General features: G+C 41.5%; 1 protein-coding gene across 1 annotated transcript in view; it reads right to left on the bottom strand.

The window, feature by feature from the left end:
• Window positions 1–290: 290 nt before the first annotated feature.
• The window catches only part of tpcn2 (two pore segment channel 2), a 58,499-nt gene continuing 40,046 nt past the window's right edge, over window positions 291–18,743 (bottom strand). The window contains exons 19-25 of the mRNA XM_073464165.1: window positions 15,470–15,541; window positions 14,916–14,989; window positions 13,532–13,637; window positions 13,096–13,178; window positions 12,937–13,018; window positions 2,796–2,887; window positions 291–2,688 (exon numbers count right to left, since the gene is read on the bottom strand). Of these exons, the coding sequence (XP_073320266.1) occupies window positions 2,610–2,688; window positions 2,796–2,887; window positions 12,937–13,018; window positions 13,096–13,178; window positions 13,532–13,637; window positions 14,916–14,989; window positions 15,470–15,541 (588 nt within the window). The 3' untranslated portion in view covers window positions 291–2,609. The remainder of the gene's footprint in view (window positions 2,689–2,795; window positions 2,888–12,936; window positions 13,019–13,095; window positions 13,179–13,531; window positions 13,638–14,915; window positions 14,990–15,469; window positions 15,542–18,743) is intronic.

The raw sequence follows: 18,743 nt of genomic DNA, 5'->3' as shown, positions 1-18,743 counted from the left end.
TTCCTCTCCCTCCCCGTCTTGTTCTTCGAGCATTTAGCAAACAGCATTTACATGCATTAGCGCCACCTTCCGAGCTGGAGTGTGCCTCTAGTCTGGCTTTTGTAAGTGTAAATATACTGTAGCCTAGTTGTTCAGTCGAACTAATCATTTTAGTTCAAATCTGGTGCATCTTTTTCTAACTTGTTTTTGAGAATCTGTCAGAAGAAAGAAGCAAAATGGTGACACAAAACTGAAGGGTAAGTGGTGCCCCCAAGTTCATCTCCTGATAAAAATCAATAAAATCACAAATCTTTGAAACTTTGCAAAATATTTATTTAAAATCTGGATTTGGATCACCTTTCTACAAACATTCATAAAATGCAGACTGAAATACACACTGAATAAAGTTAATGCAAATGTTGGACATTTGCAAACGTCTTTCAAACACATCCAAACTTCTAGCCATAAAAAAATATTTTCCCTATTTCTACAAATAAAATGTATTTAGACTGTTGATATAAATACCAAGACATACTTTGTCCTTTAAAGAAGAAAACCCAATTCAGACAACATAAAGTGTCAGTCACAAAAAATGACCCTTTTACCATTTGACTTAAAAAAATCAGTACACTGGCTTTATGGCAGATTTCCCCCTGCAGACAGAATATATTTACTGAACCTTTGCTACTCCATGTTGTTGATGGGTGGTGATTCATCATGCAGCCTCCAGCCTCACAAGTTACCACAGATACACCCACCTGTTCACCTGCTCTAATGATATCATGTTGCTTAATAAGAAAAAAACTTTTTGCAGCAATATGACATAACACGTTTATCAAACTAAATATCAAACATTGCTTTCTGGTCAAGAATGGATTCATTCTTGGTGCTCCTGCTGTTGGCATTTTTAATTGATGTTTGTCACTACTGGTTAAGGGATGTACAGCATAATTCTGGTTGCTCATAGCGATAAAGCTGTTATGTTTGACGCATTCCAGGATTCATTCTGTGTAAAACTGTTCCCTTGCTGCTGTACCTTGCCTTGTCAAACTTTAACTAATTAAACTTAAAACTGAAAGAGCAAGACTCTTATTTTAAATAATGTGAACACAGCTTTGTACTTTTGAACACCATGGTGTCTAAGTATGACAGCAGCTCTGCCCCTGGCTGGCAGCAGCAGCAAGGGAAGAGAGGACTGCTGCTTCCCTTTTGTATTTGCAGTTATTTGCTGTTGCCACCAATAGAACACTCTTCTTCTGTGAAGTTATTCTTGTCTGACCCACTGCTACTCTTCCGTGGTGCAGAGGAGAAAAAGACACTAATACATTAAAGATGGTCCATCATGTGCAAAAAGGACAACTTAAACATCCCCCTAGAGGCAAGCACATTGGAGAAATGTTGTAGGTTCTCCAAGGGAAAGGGGCTTATGTCCCTTGTAGCTCACCTGGTATAGCATGCAGCCCATGTATTGAGGCTGAGTTCTTTGTTGCGTGTCGCACACCCCCACCTGCCACCCCCACCTTTTCCTGTCCATCTTCAGGCGTTCTATCTAGTAGAGGCAAAAAATCTAATATTTTCTCTAGTGCAGGAGTCAGCAAACTGTGGCTCTGGAGCTGCACAAGGCTCTTTGGCTCCTCTGTAAGGACTCCCCCTGTGGCTTTGACAAAAAATTACATGCAAATGAATAATGGTTATTTTTTTTATCACTGTTGTAGGCCTAGGGTGATTCATACATTGTCTGAATGTACAAATGTGTAGCCTATGCACAGAATAGTATCTGTTCTAGCAAGTTGTGATTTTGTCAGGGAATTAGATGACCCTGAGCTGATACTGTCATGTCTTATGCTCATGCATACGGTTGATTGCTGTATGTGGCTGAGGGAAAAAAGGAGGATTATCTCACACCGAAATTTTTACTTTTACTGTTTTAAAAAGCTAGGCTGCCTTTATGCTTTATTAATTATCAAAGTAGACCACTTTAATTTTATTCATTTTGTCAAACAAGGGGAGGACTCAGGAAGGCCTGCATATAGTTCTATATTGCTATTCTAATTCAAGTTTTGTGTTTTGTTGGTTATAGCATCCCCCCCAAAAAAACAACAAAAATGGAAACATCTAATCTTGATAGGCTAATTTAAGGCTAAAATATGTTTTGTGGGTCAAGACAAATTTTTTGAGGGAGGGGGGCAAAAATGGCTCTCAAGTAAAGGTTGCTGACCCCTGCTCTGGTGAAATTCAAGGTCTTGTGGACAGTGGTGCCACAGTGTGGCAAACGAAAAACATCTCACAGTTAACATTCAGAAATTTGGATTTGCTTTCTCTACATGCAGTTTCCAAAACATGAAATTGGCAGGAGTGTTTTGTGTAAATAGTTTGAATAATTTCTTGTCCACTTCTTTCAAAACACCAATAGTGAATAGAAACTGAAACTGCAGTGGTTTTACTCATGAACAACATGACAAATGATAAGAACATGTTCCTCCCTATGGGTTCAGTAGAAGTTATTACCATAATACAAATTCTAATAAACTAGTGGCAGAATGCTGTAACTTTGACCTCTCAGTGCTCCTTCCACACAGCCATGTAAAAACTTCTTGACTCTATAATGACTTTCAGTGCTGGTGTGTGTGTCACCAATGTAAGTGTAAGTGAGGGTGTTGATGTAGTTGACAAAGTAATTCCTCTTCTGTTGGCTCCTGGATCTTCTCTCTTCAGAGAAAGGGGGAAATCATGGAGAAAAGAGGATCAGGAATGAGTTATGGCTTCAGATCTACATTTTAAGTTCTATGACTTAAAACAAAACAGCGTGCACCTACTTGAATATGAGCTGAACAGAAGTTTCATATCTGATCTTCTCCACATCGGTTACAGAGCAGCTGTGACTGCGGTCCCACTTATAGATGAAGTTCTGTTAGAAAAGAAGTTCAGAGAGTTGTTTTGTTCACATGTTTAATATGTGGTTTATACTAAAAGATAAGACAAGCATTATTCTAGGTTTTTCTTCAACAAGTCACACAAATTCACATCCCTTTCAGATTTAATCCCACCTAAAGTCACTTAAAATTACTGCTACAGATCTACTGATCTATATGTATCTTGCGCAAGTTAAAAAAAACCACATCCATGTCATCTCCAGGGCTCCGTATACCTGTGTACTGAACATATAAGGAGTAGTTAACGTTTATAATCATCAGAGAACATTACAGACGTCGTTTTTGGTTCCTATCTGTTTCTCAAATGTATTCATACGTGTGTGAATATGTAAATGAGTAGAGATAGACCGATATGGTTTTTTCAGGGCCGATACCGATACTGATTATTAGTAGTCAAGGAGGCCGATAACCGATATTTGGAGCCGATATTCATTTTCAGTAAAAGGGAAAATATTGGCCTTGATGCAGTTATATTATGTCTTAAGTCTTGAACAGCAATATCCTGCTCCTCTCTACAAGAAACTGTCAAAGACAGCTTCAGGACACACTTCATCTAACAATATGTCATTTTCTGCTGCTTGGGATCTCTCAATCAACACAAAAAAAAGGTAGGGTAAAATAACTTGGTAGTTAAACAGCCATTATTGCCCTACAGTTTTCTCTCAGACAGACGGTGCTTTGCTGTCAGTTTCTGCAGCTTCTCATGTGGCACACACACACGCACTTCTTTATTAATTAACTTTTATTTAGTTTTCTTAATTCTCTAGCCATCCCCTCAACGTGCTTCCCTGCAATAAAACTAACTGAATTGTACTCACACACACACACAAACACTTCTTACTTTGATCACTGACTATTTCCCTATCAATATTATCAGCAACCTTGTTTCAAGTGATTAAACCGTTAAAAACACTAAATAGCCTGCAGCATCTTCACTTTAATAATCAGTGTTTATCATAGGAACAGACAGCTGCCGCTAACGTATTGGGCCTCACTGTAACGTCAGTAGTTACTTTAGAGTTGTAGAGTTTCGCTACAGTCTGTTGAGCATCTACAGCCAGAAGGAGGAAGCGGACCGGTGGGGCTACCAGTGGGCTACGTTACTATCACGGACTATTTCCATATCGATATTATCAGCAACCTTGTTTCGAGTGATTAACAAGCACGTCTGGAGTGACTGCGAGCGGAGAGGAGAAAAAGTTTTGCTGAACGGAACCGCCGCTGTTCCTGGGGGCTTGGTTTCGAAGGTAAGTTAAGGCAGCAGACTCTCCCGAAATTGTAATAAACATCCCAGTCCTCTACACTCAACAACTACTAGTAACATTACTGTGAGCCCATTAACGTTATATAAACATAAGCGGCAGCTCTGCTCGCTCGCAGTCCCTCCAGACGTGCGTGTTAATCACTCGAAACAAGGTTGCTGATAATATCGATATGGAAATAGTCCGTGATAGTAGAAGTCTGTGTGGGTGTGAGAGAGAGAGTAAAAACCTAATGAACTCAATTCAGTCCAGTTTTATTGCAGGGAAGCACGTTGAGGTGAAGGCTGATTAGCATTAGCGTAACGTTAGCCCACCGGTCCGCTTGGCTCTACACGCTCAGCAGACTGTAGCGAAACTCTACAACTCACGTGAGCACTGTGCATGCACAGCTTTCACTGCTGATTGGCTGTTACCTGTGCCGTGGCTCTGCGTGTAACCAGAGCGTGTAACCAATCAGATGGTGCTGTGGGTGGGACAATGCTGGAGACAGAGTAGTGACAGCAGACAGAGAGGCGCGGCTGCATCAGAGCCAAAATAACCCAGTTTTAAATTGATCTCTTATCGGTCGTCGGATTAAAAAAAAGGCCGATGCCGATATACTTCAAAATGCCGAATATCGGCCCGGCTGATAATCGGTCTATCCCTATAAATGAGAGACATTAACTTATAGCACTTTGTAGAAGGAGCTTAAAGTTCACTCCATTGACTTGTATTAGTTCACGGGGCAGAGCTGCCACCTCCAATATGGCGGCGACGTCGACGTATCGCAGCAGCGGGTCAACCCGCTCAATGAGGCGTCTATGTATATATGTCTATGCTTCTTCCTCTGTTTCATGGCGGGTGGCAACCAGCCAGCGTTAAGTAAATTACCACTATGTTACGTGCTCAAAAACTTAGGTGCTGATTGGCCGAAGAGGAGTCCTGTGTATCTGCGCTCGATTGCTCTTCCTCAACTACCCGGATGTCTGTCACAGTAAATTGAAACTGAATTTGAATCACATAATTTGAATTTTGAGAATTGAATTTGAATTGTGAGAACTGAATGTGAAAATATATATAGAGTTGAATTTTCAGTGAGGATCAAATATAGTTTCAGAGAAACTGAATTAAATTTCATAATCTTACATTCAGTTTCAAGTTTATTGGAATTCAGTTCCAAACTAATAAATTCAATTTCAAATCATAATATTCAGATTCAGTTTTTCAATGCAATGATTCAAATTAAACAATACAAATTCAAATTATGTGATTCAAATTCATTTTTTTAATGCAATTATTCAAGTTTAGCAATTCAAATTCAAATATAAATGATTCAAATTCAGTTTCTAGTGGCACATATTTCAGCCCATATTATTTCACCTTAATCTAATTAATGACTTGAAATGCACAACAATTTTTTTTTCTATTCCCCATTTTGACATCTGACATTCCCCTTATCTTATTTCCATTAACATTGACAATTGCATGTTTCCAATTTAAGCTTTCAGAGCCTTTCCATTTATACCATTCCATCTTTTATTTATACTTTTTACTCACTTTACTTTATCATTTTACATTTTAAAGCAACATTTGCAAAAGTTGTTTTTTGTGTCATTTGGTGTCCCCCACCGTTTCCGAGTGCCGCACAACTGTCATGAATACACAGCAATGGTTTCTCTAACAATTTGTCAGATATAATGTAATGTTACATGCTAACTACAAACAAACAGAGTGGCTGAGACACAGACACCATTCACCATTTTATAAGTCACTGTATCATCAAAATAATTTTGAAGCTGTTATTTTTAGGTACCATTCCTTTTCTTTTCAAGTTTAAATATGGCTTTTTTTTATGTCTTTTTAATTTGATCTTTTTTCATTTTCTATTGGGACTGTGAATTTCTGAACAACCATTTTTGACTGAAATTATAAAGGTTACTTTCACAATGAAACCATGTTAGTACGGTTAAAGTTATAGTTGGGGTCTTTTGATGTCGAGTTGTATGAGGTATTTTTCCCTTGTCAGTGCAGTAGATGACCATCAGCTCTTCCTCTGTGTGGAGAAGCAGCATGAAGCACTGGCAGGAAGAAGGGCATTGTACTACTACAATCTGAACCAGCAGCAAGATAGCCACCTAAAATAAGTTCCACCTAAAAGATATACAGTCATGGAAAAAATTATTAGACCACCCTTGTTTTCTTCAATTTCTTGTTCATTTTAATGCCTGGTTCAACTAAAGGTACATTTGTTTGGACAAATATAATGATAACAACAAAAATAGCCCGTAAGAGTTTAATTTAAGAGCTGATATTCAGCCATTTTCCATGGTTTTCTTGATAGTAACCAAAATCACTTAAGTTCTTACATCAATAGCTATGGCACTGTACTGCCAAAAACACTGCTTTTAAGCATTCCATGTTTTCTTTTCTGTTTGCTTTAAACACATGATACACACAGGAGTTAGTACTTGATTGCGTAACCATTGTTTTTGATGACTGAAGCCATGCGTCTTGGCATGCTCTCCACCAGCTTCTGACATTGTTCTGCTGTCACAGCAGCCCATTCCTGTTGCACAAATTCAAACAAATTTGCTTTGTTTTTGGGCTTGTGGTTCTCCATTTTGAGTTTGATGATTTTCCATAGGTTTTCAACTGGATTCAGATCTGGTGATTGAGCAGGCCAAGGCATGGTGCGAATGTTGTGGTTCTCCATCCAGGCTTTAACTGACCTTGCTGTGTGGCAAGGGGCATTGTCTTGTTGGAAAATCCAGTCATTCGAGGCAGGAAAGAGTTTTCCAGCTGATGGAAGAAGACTGTTTTCAAGAGTAGCCCTGTACATGACCTGGTTCATTCGCCCTTCACACAATTGCATTTGCCCTGTTCCACTCATACTGAAACAACCCCAGATCATCACTGATCCACCCCCATGTTTTACTGTAGGGGCAAGACAGTCTGGTTTGTAGGCTTCTCCAGGCCTCCTCCTAACCAGTAAGTTAGCTGGAGTGGGCATCAACTCAAAATTGGATTCATCACTGAAGAGAACCTTAGCCCAATCATCAACAGTCCAATCCTTGTGATCCCTAGCAAAGAGTAACCGGGCCTTCCTGTGCCTTTCGTTGATGAAGGGCTTCTTCCGTGCTCTGTGTGACTTCAGACCAGCTTCAACAAGTCGGTTTCGAACTGTCCTTGCCGAACAAGTCACATTTCTCGACAGTGCCCACTCATTTTTAAGGTCCCTGGAGGTCTGACGACGATTCCTGACACAGGAACGGACGAGTGCACGGTCATCTCGTGGGGTAGAGAGACGTTTCCTGCCGCGGCCAGGTAGCAATTTGGTAGTGCCGTGTTCGGCTTGTTTTTTCTTGTTGTAATGAACAGCTGTCTTGGAGATCTTTAGTTTTTTTGCTACCTGTCTCTCACTCATGCCAATTTCCAGCAGTGCCAAGATGGCTGCCTTTGTGGCTTCACATAATTCTTTTGTTTTAGGCATTATGTGAGAGCTGACAACTTCTGAGTTGTGCTATGGCTTGAATGTAAGCAGGAAACCACTCTAAGCCTTTGCATGTGCAGTGCTGCTTATGACATGAAATGGCCTCTTATATACCCTGGGAATACAATTAAGCTTAAGAATGTCAAATAGGACATAAAGTATTATGTGATCAGCTGCATTTTTTGTCGTGTTCATTGTATTATACCTTTAGTGGTACCAGGTATTAAAATGAACAAGAAATTGAAGAAAACAAGGGTGGTCTAATAATTTTTTCCATGACTGTATATCCGCTTAAGTGTAAGCTGTGTTTTGAACATGTTTGGCGCTTTACATTGCCGTCAGGCAGTTTTTTCTGGCTGGATAGGGCGCATATAAATATAAAAAATAAGAACATTTCAAAAAATCCTCCACTCGACCCTGCGGGGGGTCTTGTCTTCTTCCTCCCTCATCCGGGTCCCCTACCAGAGATCTGGGAGCTTGAGGGTTTTGCACACTATCTTAGCTGTTCCTTGGACTGCGCTCCTCTGGACAGGGATCCTGGATGTTGGTCCTGGAATCTGCTAGAACCACTCTTCCAGTTTCGGGGTCACAGCCCCAAGCGCTCCTATTACCACGGGGACCACTGTTGCCTTGACTCTTCTCCAGCTCTTCTTTCAGCCCTTGGTATTTCTTGAGCTTCTCATGTTCCTTCTTTTCCCAATGTTGCTGTCGCTTGGGATTGCTACAGCCTTCTTCTGATGCTTGTCCACCACAACTATGTCCGGTTGGTTAGCCATCACCAATTTTGGGTCCTGTCTGGTGTGGTAGACCCCGGCCTCAATCAATCTTGTGCTGAGTGCCTGTTCCTGTGCTGCCAAGATCAATTCCTCTGTGCTGTCTTTCAGTCCAGCTTTTCCCATCCACTGATAGGATTTCTCGATATCAGCCACTTTTTCAATCTGTCGATGGTACATACCATGCAGGGATTTGTCCTTCCGTGATGTTTCCTGCTGTTCTTCCTTCTCCTACTCACAGAGTTTCTGCTACCTGAAGTATTCACTTAGCAGTTCATCACTTGGGGCCATCTTCCTATTGTACTCATGGATGTTTGTTGTTTCATTCTGGATAGTGGCTTTGACACTCACTAGTCCTCAGCCTAGTGTTTGGATGGCTGATGCGTGTCAAGTGGCATTCACATGAATGCCAGCACCCGATGTTTCCCAGCAGAACATCGCATTGTGATGAGATGATCAATTTTATTCACGTCACCTGTCAGTGGTTTTAATGTTGTGGCTGATCGGTGTACACACACACACACACACACACACACACACACACACACACACACACACACACACACACAAACACACACACACATACATTAAATTGATATGTATATATTTTTAGATTTTAGGTGACAGTACAATGCCCTTCTTCCTGCTTCTCCACACAGAGGGAGAGGTGACAGTCATCTACTGCAGGTAATACACTGACAAGGGATAAATACCTCACACAACCCCACATCAAAAGACCTGACCCTTTAACTCCATGACACACCTGAGCTGTGAAATGAGAGATGAACTACGAGCTTGCAGTCTGTGTGTTTCTCAGCCTCTATGTATGTGATGCACTCTTATTAGATGGCACAACAAAGACTTGTTGCACTTGTGGCAACAAGCATTGTCGTCATCGACTCGAAGTTTAACCAGAGTTTGGATTGCATTGTCATCATGTAAATAAGTGAAGAACACCATGATGTTAAGCAGGCGTCTCTAAATTCTCTACATGGCGACACCAGAGAACACCTTATATTTAACATAGGGAAAAAGAGAGGCTATGTTAAAATTGTTATTAATTGTTTTTAAACGCACATTATCTAATTTCTCCGTCTAGGGGTCTCTGAATCAAAACTGACATAAGATGTTTGCCGAGCCTCATGTTGGGAGGGCATTGTGAAGTGGATCACATCAGATTCTTCCTCAGAATTTTTATCTTCACTAACGTTTATCAACCTGACTGCAGCAGTGATCCGCAGAGGCCTCCATTGTCAGATGTTTATTTGCTGTACTGTTGACAGCTGACTGGAGCTGAAGGGGAAATGTACTTTACTTCAAGAACGTAATGCTACAGAGAGGAGAGGGGGAAAAGAAGAGAGAGAACCAGAGTCTCTGGGGAGTGCTGAGTTCACTGAGAGGCTAACCTGAATTCAAACACACAGACACACATCCTCGGTAAGGCTGTTGCTCACCAGTTTACGGCTCATGCACAGTGAAGTAATCTGGCTGATTTGGGCGAATAAACACTTGCACAAGTAACACGAAAAAACATAAATGATCCTGCAGTCAAACTTGCTTCGCTGGTGGTGAACACACCATTAAACAACAGCCACAGCTGATGAAAATCTATCTGACGTGAATCAGGTGTCTTGTTCATTGACTTACTTCCTCACTCTACGACCGACCAAATGAAACGCACCGTTACCTTGAGTAAACTTGTGGATTTATCTGGTTTGAACATTGTTGGAAAGTACACAACTCAACAAAATACATATTAAAGGTCTAGTCGTTTTTGGATATTATAATGCAGAAATCCTACATACACTACCAGTCAAAAGTTTGGACACACCTTCTCATTCAATGGTTTTTCTTTATTTTTTATTATTTTCTACATTGTAGATCAATACTGAAGACATCAAAACTATGAAGAAACACATATGGAATTATGCAGTAAACAAACAAGTGTTAAACAAACCAGAATATGTTTTATATTTTAGATTCTTCAAAGTAGCCACCTTTTGCTTTGATGACGGCTCTGCACACTTCTGGCATTCTCTCAATCAAATTCATGAGGGAGTCATCTGGAATGGTTTTCAATTAACAGGTGTGCTTTGTCAAGAGTTAATTTGTGTAAATTCTTGCCTTAATGTGTTTGAGACCATCAGCTGTGTTGTGCAGAGCTAGGGTTGGTACATAGTTCAATACAGTGAATAGCGCTATTCCACTACTGTTCTAATCCACATTATGTCAAGAACCACTCAGCTAAGTAAAGAGAAACGACAGTCCATCATTACTTTAAGACATGAAGGTCAGTCAATCCGGAAAATATCAAGAACTTTGTATCCTCAAGTGCAGTCACAAAAACCATCAAACACATGATGAAACTGGCTCTCATGAGGACCACCCCAGGAAAGGAAGACCAAGAGTTACCTCTGCTGCAGAGGATAAATTCATTAGAGTTACCAGACTCAGAAACCACAAATTAACAGCACCTCAGATTAGAGCCCACATAAATTCTTCACAGAGTTCAAGTAGCAGACATCAACATCAACTGTTCAGAGGAGACTGCGTGAATCAGGCCTTCATGGTCGAATTGCTGCAAAGAAGCCACTACTGAGGAAGAAGAAGAGAAGTGCTTGGGCCAAGAAACACAAGGAATGGAAATGAAAATAACAATCCGTACTTTGGACTGATGTGTCCAAATTTGAGATTTTTCGTTCCACCCACCGTCTTTGTGAGATGCAGAAAAGGTGAGCGGATGGTTACTACATGTGTGGTTCCCACCGTGAAGCATGGAGGAGGAGGTGTGATGGTGTGGGGGTGCTTTGCTGATGACATTGTTGCTGATTTATTCAAAATTCAAGGCACACTTAACCAGCATGTCTACTAGGGCTTTGACAACGAACTTCGATATTCGAATATAATTCGAATATTAAAAAAATAACCATATTCGAACGAATATTAGGGCAGCTCTAAATATTCGAACCTGTAATAAGCATTATTTTTGGTAAATGTGTTTGCCTGAAAACATAATTTCAATCCAGATTCGAGGCTTTTTTCAGCCTGTTTTATGAAACGCGAGCTCAGGAGCATTGATCACCTGGGGCTTCTGTACTGATGACGTTATCACGTCGTTAGCGCCTGACGCCTGTTCACACTTTTTCACAGAAAAACAATGGCGGAGCAAATGGCTGCGAGTGCGGAGGGAGAACTATACACACCGGACAATTTAAGGAGTAATGTGTGGCGCTTCTTTGGTTTCCTGAAACAAGGAAAAATAACGAGAAAGGACAAAGTTATTTGTAAAATATGTAAGACTGAACTTATCTACCACTCCACGACCAGCAACATGAGAGCTCACCTGTCAACACTGCATCCCAGCACGCTGCTGGAAGAGGAGGAGGGCGAGGGGTCGGGGACAAAGCAGCCGCGAATTGACTCCATGTTACGCCCTTCGCGAGGCCTCCCCTATGCCCGTCAGGAGAAAGCGACCGAATTGCTGGCACGCTTCATTTGCGAAGATATGAGGCCAATTAACGTTATATATGGCACTGGCTTCCAAAACCTCATCCAGTATCTTGAGCCGGCACTCAAGATCCCCTGCGAACTTTTTTATACCAATATAGATATTACTGGAGGCATTTAATGATCAAAATATTATCAATAAATATTCGAATATATTCGAATATTAATATTAATAAACAAACGAAGTTCGAATATGATTTTTTTGGCAAATGTCAAAGCCCTAATGTCTACCACAGCATTCTGCAGCGACATGCCATCCCATCTGGTTTGCGCTTAGTGGGACCATCATTTGTTTTTCAACAGGACAATGATCCAAAACACACCTCCAGGCTTTGTAATGACTATCTGACCAAGAAGGAGAGTGATGGAGTGCTGCGTCAGATGACCTGGCCTCCACAATAACCCAACCTAAACTCAATTGAAATGGTTTTCTCAATTGAAATGGTTTGGGATAAGTTGGACCGCAGAGTGAAGGCAAAGCAGCCAACAAGTGCTCAGCACCTCTGGGAACTCCTTCAAGACTGTTGGAAAACCATTCCAGGTGACTCCCTCATGAATCTGACTGAGAGAATTCCAAGAGTGTGCAAAGCTGTCATCAAAGCAAAAGATGGCTACTTTGAAGAATATAAAATATAAAACATATTCTGGTTTGTTTAACACTTTTTTGTTTACTGCATAATTCCATATGTGTTCCTTCATGGTTTTGATGTCTTCAGTATTGATCTACAATGTAGAAAATAATAAAAATAAAGAAAAACCATTGAATGAGAAGGTGTGTCCAAACTTTTGACTGGTAGTGTATGTATTAAGTGTGTTTGTAGTCCTTCTAATCCACACACAGGTTACTTAAAGCCATAAAAATGTTTTGTTTCTATGGTTATTTGCAGTATAATATAACCTTTGCACTGATGTAGAATAGCATTTAAACTGTTGACTGGAACTCCGTTTTAAGTTTTTTGTTATAGCCATGTTATGAATGAATGCATCTGTCTGTGTTGTCTAAATGGACTGACCTCTAAGATGAGAGCCACAAACAGGTTGACCCACATGACAGAGGAGGTGAGCCACCAACTCACAAAGTAGATCTTGGCCCACCTAGAAAAAATAAACCATCGTCATCACCATTATCTTCAGCATTAGCTGCTCTGTATGTAAAATGTATTTAGTCTTACTCCGTGGTGTATCTGCTGTATGCATCCATGAAGGCCTGCCAGTTGTTGACTACCATGACATCATACAGCAAAATAATGGCTGCCTGAGAGGGAGGAAGTGCAAGACATTATGTTTTTGACTCTTCAGTGCTTTTATCTTGACTGTGTCTCAGCAGTCTCCAGCAATACAAAAATATTTCATGTCAATGTTGCTGGGACTTATTTTGTTATAATCACTGTTCCTAAGCCATCACAAAAGTACTGGGAAGCCATTATTGACAATGATAACTCATCATCATCATCATCATCATCATCATTATTACAATCAAATGTCAAACAAGTAAACTACTTTAACAAGAGGGGATATAAGGAATAAAATAAAACAAACAGGGGCAAAGAACAACACAAGTAGCTCATACAAAACACAACAATGAAGCTGACAATTCTTGATACTCACAGCAAAGTCATCAAAGTTATTTGGCCAGTAGCCCAGCTGTTCATATGTGCCACACTCCATGCTGAAGTTAGAGGTGATGTTCTCCATGGTGGTATTGGAAAGCACACTGGGACACGCACATGTACAACTATTAATATGCACACAATCAGCAGCTTAACTTCATTGACTATTTAAATCTTCTGACAGGATTGGTCAATGATCTTATGGTAATTAATGTTCTGTGTATTTCTACACATCTACAGCTCACACCCACAATTCAGATTCATGAAGTTAAATTGTTTGGAGTAAAGCAGCCATCCTCCTGATAAATCCTGAGCTGCTCAGAGCTGTCTAAAAATATTTATTTCAGAAGCAAATAGTCTCATTCTGTTTCCTCTGCAGAGTTTCCTGTGTCCTGTCAAGTTCATAACTACAGCTTTTAGTCCTGCTACTTAAATGTGTCACAACATCTTATTATCTGTACAATGCACACTTTACATAGCAGGAAAAATACTGCACCATTTACTTAAGAGCAGGCTTTTATTGGTCTACGGTGCAGTCGCATTCTGCTGCCTCAAGGTACCACGTCCCATATAAGACCAACACACCCATGGGCGCACAGATGGTCTGAAGTACATTTACTGCTAACACAACGTGGTGAATAAGATTGTTGTTGGGCTATTGTGACAGGTAGTACACATGTCAGACATGCAGTACGCATGTCAGACATGCAGTACGCATGTCAGACATGCAGTACGCATGTCAGACATGCAGTACGCATGTCAGACATGCAGTACGCATGTCTGGAGAGCAAAGGAGCACAAAAGGTGTCTTCACTGCTGAACCTGAAGTGTTGTTTGAAAAGACAAAAGATCAGTGATGAATGAGATATGAAAAATTGTGTGATGTTTGTAGTTATATTGCACTGGGTCTGTTGGGAGTCACTGAAAATCACAGCTACTATAAATAAACACTATAATGCATCTTTTAATTTGCTGAACTATACTGAACAGTCACAAAATTATTTCATTGTTTGAACTATGTATGTCTCATCATTTCTCTCTCACTTGTGGTTTCAACCTGGCTTGTCTGTCTATGTGTGTGTGAATCTGATTAAAGCAGAGTTACAAATTTCATAGCTGCTTTAATCAGATGTTACACTTCAGACAATTTCTTCTGCTGCAGCGGTCAGTCTGCTATGACAAGGCAGGTGCAGCAGATATCTGCTCTCATTTAAAGTGAGATACACATTTTGGCAGTTTTGAGCATTATTCGGGCTGCCTCTCAATAGTGAAGTGTTTCTGCTGTATTTACCAACAAAAAAGAGGGAACAAGCTTTGTGTAATGAGACTTGTTCTGTTTTGACTGTACCTGTCATGCGTTCTTACTGCAGATGACTTCATACCTTATCTCTGGAGGAGGTTTGATGGCTCCCTCAAACAGCCAGATCCCAAACACAGCATACACATAGTACACCACCTGCAGAGGGCATAAAGACGACATCAACCACTCCCCATAAAAAGCTTGCTCTCTTTACATGTAAACTGCTCTGCACATCACTGTTGGGATGAAAACCTTGTATCTCCACCATTGAGGTTTTGGGATTGCTTAAGCAGGAAGGCCAAACAATAACAATATCCAATGTTTGGAAAAGGTTTTCAGTGCCAGAGACAATGATTAAATTAATAAAGGTGCATGTCATCAGTTGAGAGCATGATCATGACCAAAATAAAGGATACAAGATTTTCACCCCTACATTTGTAGGTAGATGCCATTTAAAAATGCATGAACGAATTATGAATACTTTTGATTTTTGATTTTTTCATTGCTCAAATTAATACTAAAATGTGTCTGTGATGGGCCTCCAGTGATAGAAGAGTTACAATTTTACATCAGATATTTACAGAAAAAAGAAAGTGCAGATCAGCTGGTCGACTGATATATGCTGAAATCACTCACCACCAGTATCCCTGCAAAGGCTCTGAGGTTTTTCACCAGGTCCAACAGAGTACTTGCAACCAAAGCCATGAGCTGGACAACGAGATAGAATGTATGAAAGGTAAAAAGGGACATAAAGACAGAGGACACACAGGAATGTATTTATGATAAGGCTGAAGTGTCTGTAGATGAACATCTGTTTTGTGACAGAGGACACAATGCATAATAAATATAGGCAATACACAAAAATGTTGGACACAGTGTTTACTAGATATTCCCGTTTCAGTCATACTTTGCTTTTATTGCACTTACTGTAGTGATAAAGCAACATTACGAAACTTCTTTACCTTAAAATAACAGCTTCATAATCATTTTGATGGCACACTGACTTGTAATAGGGAGAATGTGACCTTTGTCATTCCCTCTCTGTGCCCCAAGCGCCTGTTCTTCTGGCACTGTGTAATTTGGATGGGCAGTTCAATCACCCACAAGAAGTGTGTAACACTTTACGGCAACTTGTGAAACTAGATCATATTGGATGGAGATGATGTTTTCTGGTTTTCCCTCTGATGTCCTCAAGCTGCTTTGCTTTAATATTCTGCAATTAACAGAATATCCTGATAGACTAATGCTAATGAGGCACTTGGAGGGCTACATGATGCCATCAGTGAGCTCCTGACTAAACACACAGACAGCTTTATAGTGGTGGCAGGGGATTTCAACCACACCAGTTTAAAGGCTGTTTTCCCCAAGTTCAAGCAAGTTGTGGACTTCAAAACCAGAGGAGAGAACATGCTGGACCTGGTGTATACAAACTGTATACATACAAGGCAACGCCCCTGACCTCGGCCGTTCTGATCATCTATCTGTTATGCTGGTGCCTGCTTACAAACCACTACTGAAGCGCAGCAGGCCAGTGGAAAAACAAATCAGGACCTGGCCTGAGGGGGCAGACTCAGACTTCAGGACTGTTTCATGCACACCGACTGGGATGTTTTTAAGACAGCAGCCTCGCAGGGAGATCAGATAGACATTGAAGAGTATGCTGAGGCGGTAACCAGTTACATTGCAAAGTGCACAGAGGATGTCACTGTAGTTAAGACCTTCACTTCAGGTTGCAACCGAAAACCCTGGATGACTACAGAGGTGCGCTCGCTGCTGACAGCCCGAGATGCAGCCTTCAGGGCAGGGGATATGACTGCTCTCCGCTCAGCCAGGTCTGCACTCTCAAAGGGAATCAAGGCTGTGAAAGGCACCTATGCAGAGAAAGTCCAGGGACACCTCTGCGACACAGGAAACACCAGGCGGATGTGGCAGGGAATCCAAGTGCTGACGGATTACAAGTCCAGGCAGGGGGTCAACGACGATGATGCTTCTCTTCCAGACAGGTTCAACAACTTCTCTGCACGCTTTGAAGCACCAAACCCGACAACCAGAGGGTGGGCTGGTCCTTCTCTACCATCTATCGGGCCAGCCCTCACCATAAACGCAGCAGACACACGCAGGGCCCTAACCAGGGTCAACCCACGGAAGGCCCGGATAACATCTCAGGACGTGTGCTCAGAACCTGCGCTGGTGAGCTGGCAGATGTCCTGACTGACATCTTCAACATCTCCCTCAGTCAGGCCATCGTCCCCAGATGCTTCAAAACATCCACTATAATACCAGTAGCAAAGAAATCAGTTGTGTCCTGTCTGAACGACTACCGCCCCGTCGCACTGACACCAATTGTGATGAAGTGTTTTGAGCGGCTTGTCAAACCACGCGTCACAGCCAGCTCCCTGCACCACATGACCCACACCAGTTTGCTTATCATCCCAACCGCTCCACAGAGGATGCAATATCCACCACTTTGCACTCAGTCATCACCCATCTGGACCAGAAAGACACCTACGCCAGAATCCTGTACATTGATTTCAGCTCAGCATTTAGTAACATCATCCCCTAGAGACTAATGGAGAAACTCCTCCTACTTGGCCTGAACACCGCCACATGTCTCTGGATCCGGGACTTTCTGATGGAGAGACCTCAGTCTGTCCGTGTCGGAAATAACACCTCCAACTCCATCATGTGAACACTGGATCTCCTCAAGGCTGTGTACTCAGTCCATTGTTGTACCACTGTAGCTGCTGTTAGCTGGTCAGCTCAATTAGCTGTGTAGCTAGCTTACTTTGCCTAGACTGGACTGGGAGCTCAGAGCACCACAGGATTGTTGGTGTTTACACCACTAGCAGAGGTGCTTTGGACCACCGGGTGGAGGAGGTTTTCACACCTGGAGCAGGGAATGCTGCTGGGGAGCCAGATTGGGCACCAGAACCAAAGCTGGGCAAGCGGCAATTGAACAAGGCTCAGCAGCCTCTACAGACATCAAGACAGAGGTGAAGAGTCCGAAGAGGCTTTGATGGGGGAAGCCGGGGTGTGAAAGAGAGGAAGTGACGGAGCAAGAGGCAAGAGACAAGAGTAAATCTCAGACTGTCTTTTTGTCGTTGGCAACAGTTTCACAAAGTAAAGAGGGCTGGACTTGTTGCTGTTGAAAAGTAAGTAACTTTAGCTGGCTTGCTAAGTTAAGTGTCTTTTGTTGTTTCACTTGCATGATCTTTGGCTGATTTAGCAAAAATAGTCACCTGTGAAGTTTTTGATCATAAGCAATGTAATCATAATGCACAAACTGCGGGGATCAAACCACAGACCCTCCAATTGGTGGACGACCACTGGACCTCCTGAGCCACAGCCAGACAGGCAGTACTGTGTGAGTGAATTGCAAAAACTTTGGGCAACAAATAGGAAAAAAACTCATTCTTAGATTCTCACATAATATTGCCATAACCCTTCGAACCTGTCCATTTGCTAGCTTTTCACACAGTTTATTTACAGACTTTTGGCATAGTCACTACATGTCTTGGCTGGCTATTTTCATGATAAATTCAGCTACTCAGAAAAATACATCAACTGGTATATGAGTCCACTACTACTATACATGTTCTTAAAAAAAGATGTATTTTATTTACTAATTTATTTTTTGTCTGTATGTCAACTGAGTTTTAACATACAGCAAGGGGCAGAGCTAGAGGGGTGGCTGGGGTAGCACTGGCCACCTCTGGAACCTGATTGGACACCTCAGGTGCCACCCCAGTTGATTGACAGGTCACTGCACACCTCATTGAAAGAAGCGCGATTAGGGAAAGGCAAACGCGTGAGGCAGAATAAACTCCTTTCAAATCACTGGAATGGATCGAGAGGACCTACTTTCAGTAAATACATCATTGTGAAATAATTGGTTTCCTGATGAGTAATT

The sequence above is a fragment of the Pagrus major genome, chromosome 4 (assembly GCF_040436345.1).
Source record: "Pagrus major chromosome 4, Pma_NU_1.0".
NCBI classification, from domain to species: domain Eukaryota; kingdom Metazoa; phylum Chordata; class Actinopteri; order Spariformes; family Sparidae; genus Pagrus; species Pagrus major.
The sequence above is the reverse complement of the archived record's forward strand: the minus strand, read 5'-3'. Positions and strand labels throughout refer to the sequence as shown.